This window comes from Dermochelys coriacea, chromosome 4, assembly GCF_009764565.3.
Source record: "Dermochelys coriacea isolate rDerCor1 chromosome 4, rDerCor1.pri.v4, whole genome shotgun sequence".
Taxonomy (NCBI): domain Eukaryota; kingdom Metazoa; phylum Chordata; order Testudines; family Dermochelyidae; genus Dermochelys; species Dermochelys coriacea.
The window spans coordinates 92,757,467-92,779,318 of record NC_050071.1 but is presented as its reverse complement, the minus strand read 5'-3'; the positions used below and the strand labels follow the sequence as shown (position 1 = coordinate 92,779,318).

General features: G+C 36.9%; 1 protein-coding gene across 22 annotated transcripts in view; it reads left to right on the top strand.

Moving 5' to 3' along the window:
• Positions 1–21,852, top strand: part of FIP1L1 (factor interacting with PAPOLA and CPSF1) — a 74,865-nt gene that overhangs the window by 40,200 nt on the left and 12,813 nt on the right. For 15 of the 22 annotated variants that reach the window (XM_043513814.1, XM_043513813.1, XM_038398621.2 and 12 more), the window contains 5 exons: positions 3,326–3,479; positions 9,583–9,609; positions 11,359–11,413; positions 14,567–14,613; positions 20,923–21,142. In XM_043513814.1, the coding sequence (XP_043369749.1) occupies positions 3,326–3,479; positions 9,583–9,609; positions 11,359–11,413; positions 14,567–14,613; positions 20,923–21,142 (503 nt within the window). The remainder of the gene's footprint in view (positions 1–3,325; positions 3,480–9,582; positions 9,610–11,358; positions 11,414–14,566; positions 14,614–20,922; positions 21,143–21,852) is intronic. The other 7 variants (XM_043513821.1, XM_043513817.1, XM_043513824.1 and 4 more) reach the window with 1 other exon arrangement.

The window sequence follows — 21,852 nt, the reverse complement described above, 5'->3', positions numbered from 1 at the left end:
CGACTAGAGGGGATGCCATTTTAGATTTAATTTTGGTGAGTAGCGAGGACCTCATAGAAGAAATGGTTGTAGGGGACAATCTTGGCTCAAGTGATCATGAGCTAATTCAGTTCAAACTAAATGGAAGGATTAACAAAAATAAATCTGCAACTAGGGTTTTTGATTTCAAAAGGGCTGACTTTAAAAAATTAAGGAAATTAGTTAGGGAAGTGGATTGGACTGAAGAACTTATGGATCTAAAGGTAGAGGAGGCATGGGATTACTTTAAATCAAAACTGCAGAAGCTATCGGAAGCCTGTATCCCAAGAAAGGGGAAAAAATTCATAGGAAGGAGCTGTAGACCAAGCTGGATGAGCAAGCATCTTAGAGAGGTGATTAAGAAGAAGCAGAAAGCATACAGGGAGTGGAAGATGGGAGGGATCAGCAAGGAAAGCTACCTAATTGAGGTCAGAACATGTAGGGATAAAGTGAGAGAGGCTAAAAGTCGAGTAGAGTTGGAACTTGCAAAGGGAATTAAAACCAATAGTAAAAGGTTCTATAGCCATATAAATAAGAAGAAAACTAAGAAGAAAGAAGTGGGGCCGCTTAACACTGAGGATGGAGTGGAGGTTAAAGATAATCTAGGCATGGCCCAATATCTAAACAAATACTTTGCCTCAGTCTTTAATAAGGCTAAAGAGGATCTTGGGGATAATGGTAGCATGACAAATGGGAAGGAGGATATAGAGGTAGATATTACCATATCAGAGGTAGAAGCGAAACTGAAACAGCTTAATGGGACTAAATCGGGGGGCCCAGATAATCTTCATCCAAGAATATTAAAGGAATTGGTACCTGAAATTGCAAGCCCATTAGCAAGAATTTTTAATGAATCTGTAAACTCAGGAGTTGTACCGAATGATTGGAGAATTGCTAATATATTTCCTATTTTTAAGAAAGGGGAAAAAAAGTGATCCGGGTAACTACAGGCCAGTTAGTTTGACATCTGTAGTATGCAAGGTCCTGGAAAAAATTTTGGAGAAATTAGTTAAGGACATTGAAGTCAATGGTAAATGGGACAAAATACAACATGGTTTTACAAAAGGTAGATCGTGCCAAACCAACCTAATCTCCTTTTTTGAAAAAGTAACAGATTTTTTAAATAAAGGAAATGCAGTGGATCTAATTTACCTAGATTTCAGTAAGGCATTTGATACCGTGCCACATGGGGAATTATTAGTTAAATTGGAGAAGATGGGGATCAATATGAACATCAAAAGGTGGACTATAAGGAATTGGTTGAAGGGGAGACTGCAACGGGTCCTACTGAAAGGCGAACTGTCAGGTTGGAGGGAGGTTACCAGTAGAGTTCCTCAGGGATCGGTTTTGGGACCAATCTTATTTAATCTTTTTATTACTGACCTTGGCACAAAAAGTGGGAGTGTGCTAATAAAGTTTGCAAATGATACAAAGCTGGGAGGTATTGCCAATTCAGAGAAGGATCGGGATATTATACAGGAGGATCTGGATGACCTTGTAAACTGGAGTAATAGTAATAGGATGAAATTTAATAGTGAGAAGTGTAAGGTTATGCATTTAGGGATTAATAACAAGAATTTTAGTTATAAGTTGGGGACGCATCAATTAGAAGTAACGGAAGAGGAGAAGGACCTTGGAGTATTGGTTGATCATAGGATGACTATGAGCTGCCAATGTGATATGGCTGTGAAAAAAGCTAATGCGGTTTTGGGATGCATCAGGAGAGGCATTTCCAGTAGGGATAAGGAGGTTTTAGTACCGTTATACAAGGCACTGGTGAGACCTCACCTAGAATACTGTGTGCAGTTCTGGTCTCCCATGCTTAAAAAGGATGAATTCAAACTGGAGCATGTACAGAGAAGGGCTACTAGGATGATCCGAGGAATGGAAAACTTGTCTTATGAAAGGAAACTTAAGGAGCTTGGCTTGTTTAGCCTAACTAAAAGAAGGTTGAGGGGAGATATGATTGCTCTCTATAAATATATCAGAGGGATAAATATAGGAGAGGGAGAGGAATTATTTCAGCTCAGCACCAATGTGGACACAAGAACAAATGGGTATAAACTGGCCACCAGGAAGTTTAGACTTGAAATCAGACGAAGGTTTTTAACCATCAGAGGAGTGAAGTTTTGGAATAACCTTCTAAGGGAAGCAGTGGGGGCAAAAGATCTATCTCGTTTTAAGATTCTACTCGATAAGTTTATGGAGGAGATGGTATGATGGGATAATGGGATTTTGGTAAGTAATTGATCTTTAAATATTCAGGGTAAATAGGCCAAATCCCCTGAGATGGGATATTAGATGGATGGGATCTGAGTTACTATAGAAAATTCTTTCCTGGGTATCTGGCTGGTGAATCTTGCCCATATGCTCAGGGTTTAGCTGATCGCCATATTTGGGGTTGGGAAGGAATTTTCCTCCAGGGCAGATTGGAGAGGCCCTGGAGGTTTTTCGCCTTCCTCTGTAGCATGGGGCATGGTTGACTTGAGGGAGGCTTCTCTGCTCCTTGAAGTCTTTGAACCATGATTTAAGGACTTCAATAGCTCAGACATGGGTGAGGTTTTTCATAGGAGTGGGTGGGTGAGATTCTGTGGCCTGCGCTGTGCAGGAGGTCAGACTAGATGATCAGAATGGTCCCTTCTGACCTTAGTATCTATGAATCTAAGTGAGGAGAGTTTTCTTAATATGCAATTTAAGAAATAAAAATCTGATTTAAGGCATAAATGGCTTGTAATGAAGGGAGACATTTAAATAAATTTCTGTGTCACTGTTCCACTAGCTGTCACTATGTAATAAGAAATGTTAGTGTTTGTGGTCCCTGATTAAATTAAATTGATTTTTGAAAGTAATCAGGGTTTTTAGTCTAATTTTTCCCTCATGGCATCACTATATGGCAGAATTAAGGTTTTTGGGTGCTCTAGCTGTATTCCTATGCTTTCACATGTTCAGGTTATTTTAAAAGAAATCCTAACTCTGAATGTAATAATTACAATTTTCTTGTAATGTTTTTTACTCTTAAATTACTGATATGTAGCCTCAACCCTAACTTCAGCTTCATGTAGTTTTTTTTAAATCTAGGAATTCAAAATGTTCCTGTTTTGTTTTTAATATTTAGTTTGGTTCATAGAAAGGTGGTGGGGTTTTTGGGGGGGGGGTTGGCAAATATATATTCCTTACATAGATATTTAAGAAGGTATTTTGTATGCATGTATGTTCCTTCCCTGGAAAGAACTATAAAGAGAAGAAAATTATATTTTCCAACCTATCTCTATATAACAATTGTAACTGTAGGTTTCATGTCTTACAGGTTCTTTCAGAAAGATCCAGTGCTGATGTAGACAGTTTTACCAAGCCACCTCCATTTTTCCCTCCAGGAGCTCCACCTACCCACCTTCCACCCCCTCCTTTCCTCCCACCCCCTCCGACTGTCAGTACTGCTCCTCCTCTGATTCCCCCACCAGGTAAATACAGTATGAATGATCATTTCAATCATTTTATAGAATGATTGAAACAGGAATGTGATGTTTGAATTGATTTTTTTTAAAATGTGTTAGAGCTAAAATTACTTGTATTTGAAATCCTAAGAGAGATTTTTCAGAACATTCCTGCTCTCTCCCTTCCCCCATTCAGAATTAAACTGAGAAGGCTGAGACTGAAATCTGGTTTTACATCCTCAGTATTTATAAAAGACAGACCTGGATGCTATAGAAATAGCTAAAACAGGGAGATTATCAAATTTTGAGTTTTCCATCATTGAAAGTGCCCTTTAAGTCAGATGCTTTTATGATGATTATTTTGCTATTGTTAATATTGCAGAGGTATGTTTTAAAGAGGAGCTGTGGATGGGAAAAGGACTGGAGGGGATAATACTAAAAGTGCAGTGGGGCCAGGTCAGGAAGTTCTTGAGCAGAGGAGCAGCTGAGTGGGAGCTCATTAAGATTGGAAAAGTATACTACTCATGGGGAGAGAGACTGATTCAACGTGGAGCCAGAGAAGCGCACACATTTTTTTCTTAGCCTCCCCATTGCTCTTTACCTTCTCTGCTGCTGAGCAGTTTTCCTTCCCTTCCATGGCCTTGCAGAGATCCCACACAGCCACTCCTTTGCTTAATAGTTTTCCCTGCCATCTGGTGCTCTTCTAGAATCCTCCCTTCTGATCTTCTCTGCACATGAACTGGATGGGGATACCTGCTGTAGAGGTAGCACCCTTCCTTTCTGCAGTGTTTTTTTGGCTTTTTCATGGTCTGGTTCCCTCTCTTAGAAGAGGGTGCCAGTGCAGCTGCTGCTGGCAATCTTTAGGATTGTAAGCTCTCAATCCCTGGAAAACAGAATCCTTCTCAATGGCCTGCATCTAGGAAATGGTGCAACCTAGGGAAGATAGAGGAGAAAAAGTTAAAAATAAAATCATTCCCCTGCTGCTTTCCATGTGTATGTGTGTGTGAAATTATAGGTAAAAACAAAATGTAGAAATACTAATTTGATGAGAGAATGCTACTGCTCTGGAGCTTTTGTAAAAGTAATGTTTGTTTGTTTTTTTTAAAAATCAGAGCTAATCAAACTTTCAACTTTAAAGTGACCTTTTCATTAAATTAATATGTACAACTCATTGGAAGGAGTTTGAAAATAATTATCTTCTTTATAATGGTGGAAAGAATCAGAGTTGCATACTATAAAAGTTAGGCTGATCTCCCTTTTTTCCCAACTAAGTGAGATGATGATGTTATGTAGGTGTACTGTAATGTTTTTATAACACCTTTCACATGTTGAGAATAGGCATTTAATGAAATATACACACGTGTTGCAGATCTGTCAAGCAGGTTTGGCTTTAGTCTTATGTTTTACAGACAGGTTTATAACATGCACTTGTTCAAAAAGTCTCCAGCATCCTTCCGTGCTTCGAGTAATTTGAAAATAACCATTAAGAGCTGTGGCTTTGGCTTCTCCAGTCCTGTGCTTTAATTGTGCTGCTGCCAGCTCTTTATCTTCAAAGCTTTTACTAAAATAGAATCTGCCATCCCTCTTAGGTTCAGTGGGGGAAAAAATCCACTGTTGTTACCTAATATTAACTGGGACTACTTGCCAGAAAATTTAAGTACTCCAAATATAAAACATCCTCCAGAAGCCCCTTTGAAAAAGGATCCTGCTTTGAAGTTCTGTCTCTTGTACTGTATTCACTTACTCTCTTGTGATGCAAATGCCTTTTGAGGAAAAAGTACTAATATTGTTCGGAAAGCTGAACTTGGAAAACTATGAAATACTCGTAGAAAAGTCACTCTAATTAGCTGTGGTAAAAGGTGTGTTTTTTTTAATTTGGTAGGATAATTGGGAGGAAATATATTTAGGTGCTATTGTGATAGTTTTAAAGGTTATTACCTTTTTATTTTTTAATATTGCATTTTAAAAAGATGCCATTTATACATTTATGATGTTATAAAAATATTTTTACATTTTTATAGTCTCATTCAAGCATGTCACATAATTTTAAGGGTGTTACTGAATCTTAGTGACAGCACATTGTGGCCCTGCTCCCATTTAGTGGAAGCTGTAACATTTTGTGAAGATTCTACACACTTGGACTGAGTGGGGTGGTTAAAGGCAGGGTCCCAAAATAAAATGTTGGAAGTAGATTAGGTCATCTTTTCAGACTAGCCTTCAGGTCAAGTCCAGCATTGCAAGGAATGAATCCATGCTTCAATGTTATCCTCTCTCAAAAAGAAATCATTGGCTAACCATTTTGTTCTAAAAGTATTTTTTTAAACATTGTATTTATCAGAGATAGGGGACTAGTGTGTCCCTCATGCTAATTACCTGATTCTCCTGATATTATGTTACACGTTTTTGACATTTATACTATGGAAGGTAAGGTAGGAGATAACTTTCTGTCTAGATCGGGGTTCTCAAACTTCATTGCACAATCACCCCCTTCTGACAACAAAAATTACTACACAACCCCTGGAGGGGGACCTAAAACCTGAGCCCTGCCACCCTGGGTTGGAGGGCCAAAGCCCGAGCCCCACTGACCTGGGCAGCAGGGAGGGCAAAGCTGAAGCCTGAGGGCTTCAAACCTGGGCATGGGGCCTATAACTCGAGCCCTGAGTCCCAGGGCTGAAATCCTCAGGCTGTGGCCCTGAGGTGGTGGGGCTCGGGCTTCAGTTTTGGCTCCGAACCTCAACAAGCTCCATTAAAACAGGGTCGTGACCCACTTTGGGGTCCTGACCACAGTTTGAGAACTGCTGGTCTAGATCTTTTCACTTGGTGTTTGCTATCTTGAAATTAAGAACTGCTGTGCTAACACCAAACACCAAAACCATTATTTAAAGTGACTTAACAAATAATCCTTTCCTAGTGTTAAAGGCTTGAGGTAGAAGAATCTGAAATGTGATGATTTAATATAAAGACCTGTTAGTGAGCCTAACTTACTTTTTGTTAACTTTTCCAACTTTGGAAATAAATTTCAGTATTGAGACAATTACTATTAGTAATATTGGTCTCTAGATATAAAAATAAGCACTACTAGGTCTAATTTTGATCTTTGTACACGTCTCTGTAGATTACCTATCTTAAAATGAAAGTCTTTGTTTTACCTGGGCTCAAGTATAGTGCTTTATATTTATGTATATTTTCTTGAGATTGTACAAATTGTTGCAAAGGTCTCCTTTTGTAGAAGGTGTTCAATGATGATTTTCATAGTTAAATAAAATGTAGCATTACCTATAGTGGAGAAAAACTTATTTTATCCTGAAACTTGACAAATTAGACTGTTTTAGTACAGTAATGGAAAATTACATGCAATAAACCAACTTTCATGCAGTGTTAAATTTGAAATGTCAGTCATTTAAGTTGGAATTCTAAAAGTATTGCTTGAGTAACATCTCTAAGATGTTGCATTTTCGGTATATTTAATGGTGTATGTTGATAAAGTGGAACATGTTAACAATTCTCCAGGAAAAGAGGAATAGAAAATACTCTGTATTCAACTTAACTAAGTTAATATTGCCCACTTCCCCTTCAAGTGAAATATTTTCTGACTCTCTTGGTGCTTGATCTCTCAACCATCACATTAATGCTAGCTAGCTTTTTTTTATCAGATTTCCTAGATTATTAATAAGGGTGGGTGTAGAAAACCCCACAGCCAGAAGGTAGAACAGACAGCACAGTTTACAGATCTATTAGTTGCATTAGCAGATCTTGATAGCTTTTATCTCTGGAACTAATGGATTCCTGGAATTGCCAGGGTCCTGTAATCCCCTTAGTCCAGATGTCAAGGAGTTGCTTGAATTCAGAAATTCTGTTACCTCTAGCTCCAAAGCCACTAGGTTTTTTTGATCTTGCCATCTCCTGATTCCCATTTCAGGTGGAAACGTAGCTTTTAAATTTCTTGGTTTTGAACAGCTATATTTTACAACATAAACAATTTAATTGCCTTAGAAGTAAGGTTGTTGAAATGTATTACATGTCAATTCAGGCATTAAAAAGCAAGCACATCACCAGTTAATATAAGTCTTATCCAGTACTTTATCTCAGCTTGTATATTAAACACCCTGCCATCATGCATAAGTCATTGGGAAATTTGGTAAGACAGTACAGGCTGCAGAATGTGGCTGACACAGCTATGCTTCCATTTTATGCCATAATATGCTCAGACTCCACTGCTCCACAATATATTCATTTCAGTTCTAGAACAGAATCACTCAAATATATACATCTAGTTTCTGTCGATCTCACCCGAAGCAAAACCTTAACGCTGACCTCTGCAAGGTGAAGGTTTCTTACCTATAGATGTGTAGTATTTTAGTGAAAGTCATGAGAGAGTCTGAGAATGGACCCCGTGATTGGGTCTGAATTTTGTTTGGTGTGCATATTAAAGTAGTCCTCACAAAGCTGATGAAAGCACCTTTCCAACCACTCTTTCTGGATAATGTGAGGGAGAGATTTGAGTCTTGTCGGGCTCCACAGATGCTGGCTTTCCTAGTGGAAGCACTGTTGTCCACATTAACCCTTACGTTGCTGTTAAGTCTGCCACGTGGCCCATGTGACCTATTTTGGATTGTCATTTGTTCCATTAATGTGAATGCCCTTTTAGAGTACACTGTGGCCCATTAATATTACTTGGGGGGTTTAGTTTTTGATTTTCATGGCTTTTGTGCTTTTACATCTTCAGTGCTAATGCCAGGTGGGGTTTTTGTATTGTTTCACCCACACACAAAGGAGAAGGAAGGGGCAAACTTGCTAGTGATTTTATATCAAAATAAATACTCAAATATATTTGGTTATTTGAATAATTTCTTGGTGCAGTTACTGAAATATGTCTAAATGGAATATGCTTGCTTCAAATTACCCATGATTTTTTTAGATTTTTATATTTTAAAAATGTCCTTTATGATCTAGAAGATGTACATATCTGGAGTCTTGTGAAAAATAAATTATTAGCAGATGCTTTCATATTGGAGCTGAACGTTTCAAGCTGATATGATTTGATAATTCAAGGAACTTTCTGTAAATATTAACAAATTGTCACCATTCAAACAGAAAATGTTATATTATTTGTAGTTATAATTTTAGACAGGAAATATTGCTTTAAATTAAACCTTAAACATATTGTTTTACCTGTGTGTAGAACTGAAAAAGATCATTAATACAATCTGCACAGATCCTCTGGCAAAAGTTTTCAAATTTGGATGCCTAAAAGTAAGACACTTAAATCCATATTTAGACATTTAAGCAAAGTATCTTTACTTTGAGGTGTGATGAGCATCCATAATTCCAGTTTAAATCAGTGAAAAGATTTGCATTGAAATGAATTAGTGGGTTGTGTGCTCTCATTTAGGTGTTGAACTTTAGGCACCCAAGTTTGAAAATTTTGGTTTTAGTACTTTAGCTTCTGATCCTGCAAAAACTTGTTTCTTAAAACTCAGTGGGACTACTCTTGTACATAAAATTATGCATGTTCATAAGTGCTTGCAGGATTGGGCACTAAGATGCAGGATTGGTCAGTCTTTTCATTGACTTCAGTGGGCTTTGGATCAGAGCCTAAAATACGTGTATTTGGTGAAGTATTGTGATACATATTCTATTAAACCCAATTGTACCTGAGGCTAGTTTAGAGTTTGAAGGGGGTTTATATTATGTAATTCGGCTTTGCTCCCAAAAGTTCCTTTTCTGACACATTAAAAACCCACTAAACAAAACGACAACACAACAAGAAAAAAACAGTTTGGGGAATTTTTTATTTGCCTTCTGGTTTTTTAATGTTTTGGATGTGCTTGGGTCACATTTTCAAGGTATTGCAACTTTGAAATCTTGAAACTGACTGGGGTTTTTGTTGTATTAATTGAAAACTATTCTCGGGAGCTGAAGTTTTAAATAAAACCTCAAATATCGTGAGACTTGAGATAAAATGAAGAGTTGATAACACTGAGACGCCATGATCCTTACTCTAAGGACGGGGAAATTAGATACTTTTGTTCTTTGTATTAATGACATAACTTGAATTAGCTCTGCTGATAATGAACACAAGTTATTGCTAAAATTGACTTAGTATACATCATATATTTTTATTTCTTAGGTATACCAATAACTGTGCCACCACCAGGTAACTTATTTACATATTTTCTGAAGCATTGTTATGTGAAACTTAAATTTGAATGTGCAACACGCAGTTCCCTACATCTGCTTGTTCATAGCAAGATAAAGTTCATAAACATAAAACTATATGTGTAGACGTAGACCTGGTTGATTTTATGCAAGGTAGAGATGGAACAGTTTTAATGTTCCTGATTATGGGACAAACCTGCCACTTCCCTGAGAACTACATTCCTTTCCCTCCCCCACCCCCCAAGAGGCTCAGTAAAATTATTCAGACTTGTTGCTGGTGCAAAGCATTCTTGATAACCTCTCAAGAGTTGCAGCACAATAGAAAATAGTTAAAATAAATGTTTTAAAGCTGATGACAGATGAAATTAAGACATATATTTAGGACTGGTTCTGTGGATGAAGGGAAAGCAGTGGATGTATTGTTTCTTGACTTTAGCAAAGCTTTTGACACGGTCTCCCACAGCATTCTTGTCAGCAAGTTAAGGAAGTATGGGCTGGATGAATGCACTATAAGGTGGGTAGAAAGCTGGCTAGATTGTCGGGCTCAACGGGTAGTGATCAATGGCTCCATGTCTAGTTGGCAGCCGGTGTCAAGTGGAGTGCCCCAGGGGTCGGTCCTGGGGCCCGTTTTGTTCAATATCTTCATAAATGATCTGGAGGATGGTGTGGATTGCACTCTCAGCAAATTTGCGGATGATACTAAACTGGGAGGAGTGGTAGATACGCTGGAGGGGAGGGATAGGATACAGAAGGACCTAGACAAATTGGAAGATTGGGCCAAAAGAAATCTAATGAGGTTCAATAAGGATAAGTGCAGGGTCCTGCACTTAGGATGGAAGAATCCAATGCACCGCTACAGACTAGGGACCGAATGGCTCGGCAGCAGTTCTGCGGAAAAGGACCTAGGGGTGACAGTGGACGAGAAGCTGGATATGAGTCAGCAGTGTGCCCTTGTTGCCAAGAAGGCCAATGGCATTTTGGGATGTATAAGTAGGGGCATAGCGAGCAGATCGAGGGACGTGATCGTTCCCCTCTATTCGACACTGGTGAGGCCTCATCTGGAGTACTGTGTCCAGTTTTGGGCCCCACACTACAAGAAGGATGTGGATAAATTGGAAAGAGTACAGCGAAGGGCAACAAAAATGATTAGGGGTCTAGAGCACATGACTTATGAGGAGAGGCTGAAGGAGCTGGGATTGTTTAGTCTGCAGAAGAGAAGAATGAGGGGGGATTTGATAGCTGCTTTCAACTACCTGAAAGGGGGTTTCAAAGAGGATGGCTCTAGACTGTTCTCAATGGTAGCAGATGACAGAACGAGGAGTAATGGTCTCAAGTTGCAATGGGGGAGGTTTAGATTGGATATTAGGAAAAACTTTTTCACTAAGAGGGTGGTGAAACACTGGAATGTGTTACCTAGGGAGGTGGTAGAATCTCCTTCCTTAGAGGTTTTTAAGGTCAGGCTTGACAAAGCCCTGGCTAGGATGATTTAACTGGGACTTGGTCCTGCTTTGAGCAGGGGGTTGGACTAGATGACCTTCTGGGGTCCCTTCCAACCCTGATATTCTATGATATTCTATGATTCTATGACTTGACCCTGACTTTCGTTAAGTAGTTATGTATTGTGCAGTCTTACATAATCATTAACTGTGTAAACAGTCATTCTTTGCTTCAGCTCAGCTTCTCTGGACTTAGTTTGCCATTGTATACCTAACCCAATTTTTTATGTTTTCCAATTTAAATATTTCAGGTTTTCCTCCCCCACCTGGAGGTCCGCCACCTTCTCTTATACCAACAATAGAAAGGTAAATTTTGTTTGAAATCATTTATTAATTTTCATCCTTTGCAACATGGGGCTTTTTTTAAAAAAAAATCCTTACAGTAAGCATAATAACTTTTATGTTCCTTATATAGAAACAAATTCATCATTTTCTGTCTTGGTTTTTCCTGAGAGTTACTGTCGTCTAAATTTTCAAAAGGCTTTAATACAGCTAACATTGTTTGTGTATAAAGTATTTTGCTATCTGTCATCCTGTAGATCTATCCCATTATATTGATGCAAGATTTAAGAATAGAGCAGCTCTTGCATTAGTTAGGGTGCTGATTATTCAGAGATTCTCAGATTATTCAATGGATTATCTAACTTAATCTTACTGTGTTTCTCTGGAACAGCATATACATTACACACACAAAAAGTTAAGGTTGCGAAGTCAAGCACTCAAAGCCTAGGAAATTCTGGAAATCAGGTTGTCTGTGCAACTGTTGATACTGATAGCCATAGTATCAGAGTGCTTCACAACATCCCCATAAGGTAAAATGTAAAATTATCCCCATGTTGTAGATGAGGATCTGAGAGAGAGAAATATTAAGGCCAAAATTGTCATGTCCACAAATACTGGAAATCTAAAAATTAGGCCCTAGACATCTCAAGTTAAACACTTAACATTTTTGTAGCACTTGTTATTCAAATCTCAGGCCCCATTGACTCCAGTTGCAGTTGTGACTATTTATCACTTCTGCAAATCAGGCCCAAAAATGTCTCAAGCTGGGTCCCTAGATAATGAAATGTGCACAGTGGCCACTTGTGAAAAGTTGGTTTAAATTACTTTCCCAGCATCACATAAGAATTTTGTGGGAGAGGAAGAGATAGAATCCATTTCTCCAGGGAGGCATTTCAAATGTTTAAATCACAAGACCATCCTTTCTCTTCCTGTAATCCCCAACCTTATTTACTACACACCTTCCTGCTTTGCAACAAATCAGGTCCTGCTTGCAGCATCCTAAATCACAACACACTAATTCGGACCTGGTCTACACTTAAAAGATTAGGTCAGCCTAGCCAGGTGTACAGGGATATGAAAAATTCAAACCTCCTGTACTGCATAGCTAAGCCTACCTAACTCCCAATGTAAATGCACCTAGGTTATTGGAAGAATTTTTCTGTTGACCTAACAACAACCACTTGGAGAGTTGGATACCTATTGTGATGGAAGAACCCCTTCCATTGCTGTAGGAAATATCTGCACTATGGTGCTACAGCTATGGTCCTGAACATCTTGTATGCTGAATAATTAAGGGTCCTGTGGAAAAAATAGTATGCAGTCATGTGATTAAAGATGGTGGGCCAGATTTTTAAAGATATCTAGGCAAGATGCAGGAATGAACCTAGTGGGATTCTCAAAAGTGCATAGGCACCTAACTCCTATTGATTTCATAATGCAAGTGCTCAAGGGAGCCAAATTAAAGTTGCACAGACAACCTCAACTCTGGCATTTCCTACCTTTTGTGTGCTTGCCTTTGCAACCCTAACATTCTTGTAATATAGTTGTTTTTGTATGTAATATCCTAACTTTCTTTTTTTTAAAAAAATTTAAAAAAACCCACAGAAATTCTATCCTATAGAACCGTATTAACCTTCATGTAGGTCAGCAGCACTATCAGAACCTTTAGTTTCATAGGACAGACCTCTACCATTTGAATTTATGGGGTAACTGGTAATATCAGTAGGCTATTATCCACTGTCAGCCTCTAACAAACCTCTAATGAGCATGTGCAAAATGAGATTTTCAGTGGTTTATAATTTGGCCAGATTTGGGTGGAATTTCACAGAATATGGGTGGAATTTTTGATATTAGAGATTTCAAGACCCTTCTCCACAGTATGGAGATGATAAAGCTTCTCAGTGAAACAGCTGAAAGAATTATTTTTAACATAAGTCGTGCACAACCCGAAGATTTACATTCCCACCAACTGGAATGTTAAAATTTGAAAGAAAAAAAAATATAGAGGAAGTACTTTCCTTAAGATTTTGCCAGTAAAGAAGACACAGCAATACAGAGAAATGTTGAAAAGGCATGAAGTATATGCTAGCTTGACTTTGTTTCTTTGGGTCATTGTGTTTTTTATGGCTATTTTTACTTATTATGAGAATAAATTATATAGGTTCCTCAGTATAGTAGAACTTGTAAAATTCTTTATCTAGTTTATATTAAAACCTTGCATCTCCAGCTCTGACAAATACCCTAAAATGTTGAGACATTGCATAAGGCTTTCATTAATCTATTTTTAGAACCATACTGATCCAAAAGTCTTTTTATACTGTGAGGCTGTCTTCAAGAACAAAAGTAGCACTTAAGTAAATGTGTTAAATAAGGTGTACATGATTAATTCAAGCTATCTAGGAAGCGATAAAACTTATCAAAGGTTATAGAAAATTGAATTTAAGCCCAATGTGCACATCATCCTTTTCAACCTCTATATTTTACCTATTTAAGTTGGCTACCATTGAAAGAAGTAGCTCTGGAAAATATGAAGTTGATTTAGAAGAATATTTATAGAACAATCCATTTGAAGCCCACCTGCTTTTTTATGCATATGTGTTTGAGAAAATTGGATTCACTTCCATACCTACTTATTTAACAGGAAAGATATCAGGAAGCTTTCATTCACAGAGTTGCTTGTTGCCAAGCAGTTGAGCATGCAGTATGATTTCTCTGCCAATATTTGTAACTGTTTTTGGAATATAAGCAACATATTGAAATAGAAAATGCAGTGAGGACAAGACAGAATGGTTTATATATAATATAAAACGTATTCAGACATTTTTGGGAAGAAATGTTTAAAAAAATTAGGAATGTTAAGGGAGAATATGAATCCTCCTTTCTATATCAGTATTAAAATATTTATATATTAGACATCTGTATTTGTTCAGTGCAATTGATGATTAAATTGTTTTTTATAGTAGGAAGGCTTACCATGGAGGGCATATTATTTAAATGTAATCCCCTTTAAAGATGCACTGTTTTAGTCACATACTTCTAAGAATTGTGAAGAATAAAATCAGGTTCTCTCTCTCTCTCTCTCTGTACATATACATATACATATAAAAATGCTCAGGGGAGCGAGAAAGAGAGAACCTGATTTGCAGGAACCTGACTTGTATATTTACCTTTCAACAGTGGACATTCCTCTGGCTATGACAGCCGCTCTGCTCGTGCATTTCCGTGTGAGTATAGTTATCAGCTTTGAAGATTTTACTTAAGCTTTGTTAAAAATTGTTTAAAATAGCTATAGCTACATTGTTTCAGTTTAAATGTAAACAAGAATCTGTCCACTAATCAAAATAAGATGATGCAAAAGATTAAAATGAGTATTATCATGACTGAATACCTAACACCTCATATTAGCGGCTACTGGTAAATACCTGCTTACCTGTTCGTTCATTTTTCTGTCCTATAAATTGACATTTCTATGATGGGCACCCTTCCATTCTGCCTCAGTGCAAATGTGTTTGTTTTTTGTTTTTTAAAAACCATGCAAACACCAATAGAATTCAGTGTGTATCACTAGCAGTTGGACAGACAGACATTTTTTCTTCATGTACCTTCAAAACTGTACCCAACAAAATCTGTAACAATGATTGGAAATATGCAACCTTTTTTTGTTAAGATATTTTTTCTGCAGCATGCTGTAAACTTGCAGATGGCAACAGAAGGCAAGTAGTTGGGTAGTTCAGTATTTTCTCGGTATGTGTATGTGCTGTGGGGCACTAGATAATCTGGTACACTCCAACACTCCCATTTTGTGTGTGTGTGTGTGTGTGTGTGTTTGTGTTTGCCCTTTCTAGAACAAGTTTTTCATTTACTATTTAAAAAAGTAAAAAGATTGATTTAAATCACAGATTGTAATCATGATTTAAATCAGCAAGCCGGAATCCTTGATTTAAATCATGTGTTTTAATTGTGTTTTGCATTTGTACTTTCATTCTTTTCCTAAAGAAAGATTGATTCTCATTGGTTGGTAACCATTAAAACATGTTGACTTGAAACTCAGTACAGTTTTTATACTAAGTTTGATACTTTTTTTTTTTTTTTTTTTTTTTTTTTTGCTAACCTGGAGGATACACTATATCTTTGCACTTTTACTTATGCAGTTTATATAATTTAAGATACATTTATTCAGTTTCTTAATTTTTACCTGTTAGAAAATTCTGAATAATGCATTTCTTATTTATTAAATGAGGATTAATTTTTTACTTGTGATTTGTGTCAAGTTCTGTTTGATGGTAATTCAAATTCAATTAAAAATGCACAACAGCACATTCTTTTTTATTAAATAAAACTACTGTAAGTGCTGGAAACAAGACAAAAATTATCAAATGTATCAAAACATGTTTTGCTTTTAAATCTAACTGATTTATTAAAGAAAGGAAGTATTGTCTGTAGTTAGTTAATTAAGCTGATTGTTTCTACATCACCATGTCCATCAAGGCTTTAGAACTAGTAGATCTCAGCCTCTCACACTTAGTTTTTATTCATAGATTGGAAGAGGAAAATGAGCTCTCCTTTTTAAACTCCAAATTGGTTTAATAACTTTGAATGAGTAATTTAACTGAGTTAAATGAATAAATTGAAATGACATATATTTTTTTCTGCACCTGCAAAAGGGAGGCAATTGCTGTCAAAAGCTGGTCTAGCACTTCGGCAGAATCTGATTATAGGTGCTTAGCCAGTGACATCCACCAGTCCAGTGGTTTGCCTTTCTTTAAAACTTGGCAACAAACATGTACTGCTTAATATTATTTTTTTGTATTTAATTTAAATTATTTAATAGCTTATTGAAGTGATTATAGTAAGGTTAGGCCTCCTCAACATAGGTTGTCAATTTGAAATTTAAACTGAAGTAGGTTTATTTAAAAAATAAAACTGTATTTAATTTAAATTAAAAAGACATTTTTATGTACTCTGCAAATAATTAATGTAAATCTGACTAATGTTACACGGATGACCTTAACTCTGTCATTCCTAACTTCTGAGTGCTTGAGTTTGCAAACATTTTTCAATGTATTTTTTGTGTTTTTTTTTTTTAAAAAATTCCTAGCTTTTATAAAAAGCAAACTGAAAAACCAACAGTTCCATCCTGTGTAATCGTATTAATACCCAAATGATTTATCTTCAGATTTAGAAACTTAAGATGCACAATATCTGCCACTTGAACTAAGCGTAAATGATAACAGTAGTAGGTTGTTGTGCTCTGTGAGCCAGCCACTAGAGTGAGATAAGGTGCACACATTGCTGGTCACCATCTCTGCTCTCTGCTTCTCATTCCAGTCCCTGCATTCCCACTCTGTCTTTTCCATGACTGTCTCTTCTTTTGTTCCCCCATTCCAATTGTCCGTGCTTTCAATTACTGTGCCACAGGGCCCCCTGGGTGCTGAAAGCAGCAATTTCAGAGAAAGTGCTGCTCAGATCCTGCAGACCTGGGACAGAGTGTTTAGTACAGACTATGTCTTCAGAAAATTTACCTGCCAAGCTCCTAATGAATCTCTACTGAGCATTTGCAAACTGAAATTTTTAGAGACTCATAACTTGCTCAAATTAGGGTGGATTTTCATAGGAGTGGCAAAAGACATGTCCCTGACCTCAGGGCAGTCTCCCTACCAAAGTTTAAGTCCTTGCTCCAAAGCATCTTCTTAATGCTTCCTAGTGTCTGGAGCGTCTTAGTGCCACATAGACCTCCTGTTACCTACTTGCATATGTTCATGTGTAGGGACTGTTAGCAAGAGGTACCACCTGATCTCAATTGTTGCAGTAGTGTATAAGGAGAGATTAAGATGGACCAAAACCATGCGGCGCTTTATAGATCGTATCTTGCATTTGCACTCAGGTGCAATTTGGAAGTTTGCAGTTTTCAGAGAACAAAATGTTCCCTATGGGTGACATTATAAAGTAGGATGCTGCTGTATACTGCGTTGGCCCTAGCTTCCCAAAAGGGTATTGAAATAATCTAATCTGGGGATCACAACTCAGAAATGACTGCCGCAGTACACAACTGTGGAGCAGTCATTGCAAACATCTTAGCAGACTCAGATGGGAGAAATATCACTTTTGTCTTAAATTTGATTTGAAGAGTGATTCTGTCTTAAATTATTACCAACTAAATATCTATTTTTACTCCTTAAGAACGTTTTTGAATGCATGGCAGAAGTTGGCCTACTATAATCAACTTCATTAATGTTGCTTGAACATACTAGATTTTTTAGACTGAATTTTATGAAGGAGATTATAAAGAAGATGTTTAAAGGTGACCTTCAAAGCACAAAAAATTGACTTGACTGTTTTTTGCTTCATAATGTATAAAAAATGCTTGCTAGCTCTGTTTTATAAATTAATGTTATAAAGGGCTTTTTATTTTTGATTTTGTTTTCCTGCTGGTGTTTTATCTTAGAATGTCAGGAATGTTGTCTAGCCTTCTCAGCCTTTGCTAGAAGTCTGAAACATGGATTGTGAGCTCTCTTAGTTCTTAATTGAAAGGACCAGAGTTGTTTGAATCCTTAACAAACACATCTTTTCTCTTGGAAGTTGTAGTTGTATAAGTATTAACAAAAAACAAAATTTTAAACAGTTTAAAATCACTTAATTTCCCTCTCATAATGCTATCAGGTCTCCAGTTGTCCATAGGGTCTTCCAGGAAAAATGAGGTAGACATGTTCAGAATTTCTCATCTAGCGCCCCTGATCTTACCCCCAACTGTGGGTTTTGAGGTGGTTTTTATTCATAGGTCTGTGAGTACTGATACTCTTCCCAGACTAATGTTCTCTATTCATTTAAAATGGAATCACAAATTTAGTACAAGTATTGCAAAAACAATTCTAAAAACAGCTTTTTCTACAACACAAATAAGATCAGCTACTGTTTTGCTGTTGTACATGACACAGTATAGTCTTATTTGTATGAAACTGTTCTCCAAAGCAGAGTTAATGACTCCAGATGTATTGAATAAATTGAGTTTCGTGTACCTGAAATCACAATCACCAAACTTATTTGGTGTGCCTCTCTCCCAATCTAGAAATGATCAGTAGCGCAGTTTCAGTGTGTAGTTTAGTACAGATCCATCAAGAAGTAACAAAATACTGAGATTTGTTCCTAGTTAGAAGACACAAAATACAAATCTTGATTATGTTTGAAAGCAATTCTATGTTTTAATTTCTTGCATGTTGAGAACTCTTATAGATAACATCCAAATAGCTGCAATCAGAGCTATATAAAGCCAGAGCACTGGGTCACATTAGGTCACTGTGATGCAAATGACATATTTTGCTTATGTCAGATGAATTTTCTGGTGTATTTGTCTGGCAGGATATGGAGATCACTGTAGTTATTGCATAGGAGGGACCAGACAGAATCAGGATGGATGTAGATTCCATAATAAGTTAAAAAAAAAAAAAAAAAATCATTACCGTTTGAGTTTTGCAACTTACGTTTAATGTAACCAATAGAATTAAGTAAATATAATTTTGTGTTTTTAAATTAGAATAGTCTCTATCATCCAGTGTATTCAAGCCCTGAAGACCATACATACCTTGTTGAAATCATGGCAAGTTAAGGAAATTAGCAGTCTTTAAAGTCCAGCTATTTGGGGTTTTTTGTGTTTTTCTATTTCTGGTTGCTTTCCTTACATAGAAGAATTTCAGTTTTGGCGGCATAATAAACAGGACACTTTTGTTCTAGGATTTTTTTTATTAACTCCTCATTTTCCCTATATTCCTAAACTCAAACATCAACTAATGTTTGTTCAGCGTTTTGGAGATGTAAAGCACTGTATTACTGCTGCTGTTATGCATTATATGGATTCTCACTGGAAATAGTATTTTAATGCTGAAGTTCCTCCCCCCTCTGAAAAGGATCATTTGTATTAGTTCATGGAGCCCTTGGCAAACCCAGTATTTTACACTTCTGCTCAAGCACAAGGCTGCAGGCACATTCACAGGCATCTTAAACAAAGAAGACCGAACATGTCTCTTATCAGAACCCATTAGTGCTGCCTCTTTGTGCACTTACGTAACACTTCATATTTTTGAAAGCTCTGTACAGTTGTTAACTTGCCCTCATAACAACACATGAGTTAGATAAGTATTATTCTATTTTACAGATGGAGAAAAGTGGTAACTCACTGCTGTTAAACTGATTTATCTAAGGCCACGCAGTGAGTTGGTCGCAAGGCAGATATGAGCATTCAGGAATCCCTAACTTTGAGACCCTAAGTCCACTAGAGAGTGCTGTGTCTCAGTAAAATAAAACGGTCACTGTTGGGTAGAATGAGGCACTCCAGTTGCCCCACTGAGCATTATCTTTGGGCTACTAAGCCTAATCTCTAGTCATTTTGGTGTCTTCCTGACAGCAGAACATACTGGAGAGTCTTTCTATCCCACTGCTGGTTACAGAAAATTCTTGAGTGCAAGAGGATGTTTTCTTATCAGGAAGTCTGATTAAAATTTTTCTCCTCTAAACAAGTATATTGTATTTTACAAAAAGTCTTAAACTGAAGGACGTATTTAATTTTCTCAAAATGTAACATGTTTTAGTAGTAACAATGGTTCTTGTGAATGTTTATTATAATGGTATATTTGTATGAGATAAACAATAGAATTATTTCCTTTAGCTAGTTATAATAGCTTCCCCAAGGCTAACTTACAGAAGAGAGGTTTCAGAGTAGCAGCCGTGTTAGTCTGTATTCGCAAAAAGAAAAGGAGTACTTGTGGCACCTTAGAGACTAACAAATTTATTAGAGCATAAGCTTTCGTGAGCTACAGCTCACTTCATCGGATGCATCCGATGAAGTGAGCTGTAGCTCACGAAAGCTTATGCTCTAATAAATTTTAGTCTCTAAGGTGCCATAAGTACTCCTTTTCTTTTTACAGAAGAGACTTCCACATTTACTATTGTAGAATATGAACTCCTGAGAGAAAATATGGAATTGTCAAAAATTGTACATTTAGTTGCAACTATTTTTATTTTGTGCACCTTTTAACTTACATAATGTTTTTCTTTAAAATAATTAAACTGAGCAAAGTAGGAAACACTCTTTCCTCCCCCTTTTTTAATTATACTTTCAGAGCCACAACATTTAAAAGGATCTGTTTGTTCTGGCTGTTTTATTTCCTGTTTGCTTGTTTTGCAAAAGTAAAACTAAGCTAATCACATAAAAAAAAATCTGACCCTTCTTAGGAAGTGTTTGCATGACTGTTTTATTTGTAGTGATCTAGAATTCAGACATTCTGCGTAATCTATATCTGAATAAACAAAATGTACACTGGTAACCATACGTCTTCGGAATTAAAATGCAACAGAAGAGTGTCTGAGATCTTGGATTGCCATCATAGTAAAATACTGTACTTAGTTTCAAGTAATATATAGACTTGTGAAAGAAAAATTGTACATGTGCAAAACTCTCTCTCTCCCTCTCATTTCAAGAGTGAATCATATTATATTTTACCAGCTTTTGTTCTTGCTAATACCAGCATTTTTTTCTTTAGTCACCTTTCCGCACCTTGCAGGTTCTGCTCCTTCGTGGCCTAGTCTTGTGGACACCAGCAAACAGTGGGATTATTATGCACGAAGAGAGAAAGATAGGGAACGAGAGAGAGAAAGAGACCGAGAGAGGGATCGGGATCGGGATCGGGATAGGGAACGAGAACGTACCAGAGAGAGAGAGAGGGAACGTGATCACAGCCCAACTCCAAGTGTTTTCAACAGGTTAGTAATAAAATAGTTAACTATAATACTGTATTTAAGTGTTGTGTCCATATTGGGTAGTGTGCTTCAACACTTAAAACCCTTGGTGTGCAGCTGTATGTTCTCAAGGGACGAGAGGGTGTGGGTTTTCTTCTCCCTTTGTTTTCTGTTGGAAACTACCAAAATTTCCAAATGTAAAACAGAAGTGTAAAAATATACTTTATGTACTAACTACTTATAGAACTGCAGGCATTACGAATGTGATTTAAGCTTGTGTATGAGGGAGAGAAGCAGCTCTTTGACCTCATTAATTCCAAAAACAACTGTGGAATCTGTGGGTTCTCTATTATTTTACAATTGGAATTTCTTCATCTTTTCTAAGAGCAATGTCCACATACAGTTGACTCTAATTTAAAATAGTAGTATTACTGACTGCTAAAGATGGGTTGATTTGTTCGGTGGGTTTTGTGAGTAGTTGGGAATGAATAATGTTCTGTCCAAGCTATTTATTTGTGAACTTCAGGCTTCACTAAAAGGTCAAGAACTTTTTGTTGTCAGACAGATAACTCCTTTATTGACATTTCAACTCTTTAATAATTTTTATTTTTTAAGTGATTAAACTTAGACTCTACTGCTATCTTCTGTATGTTTTTGTGCACAAGAACAGAGCATTTAATGTTGAATTGGATGTGACACAAATATGTTGAGGGCTATAGACTTACAAAGTTAGT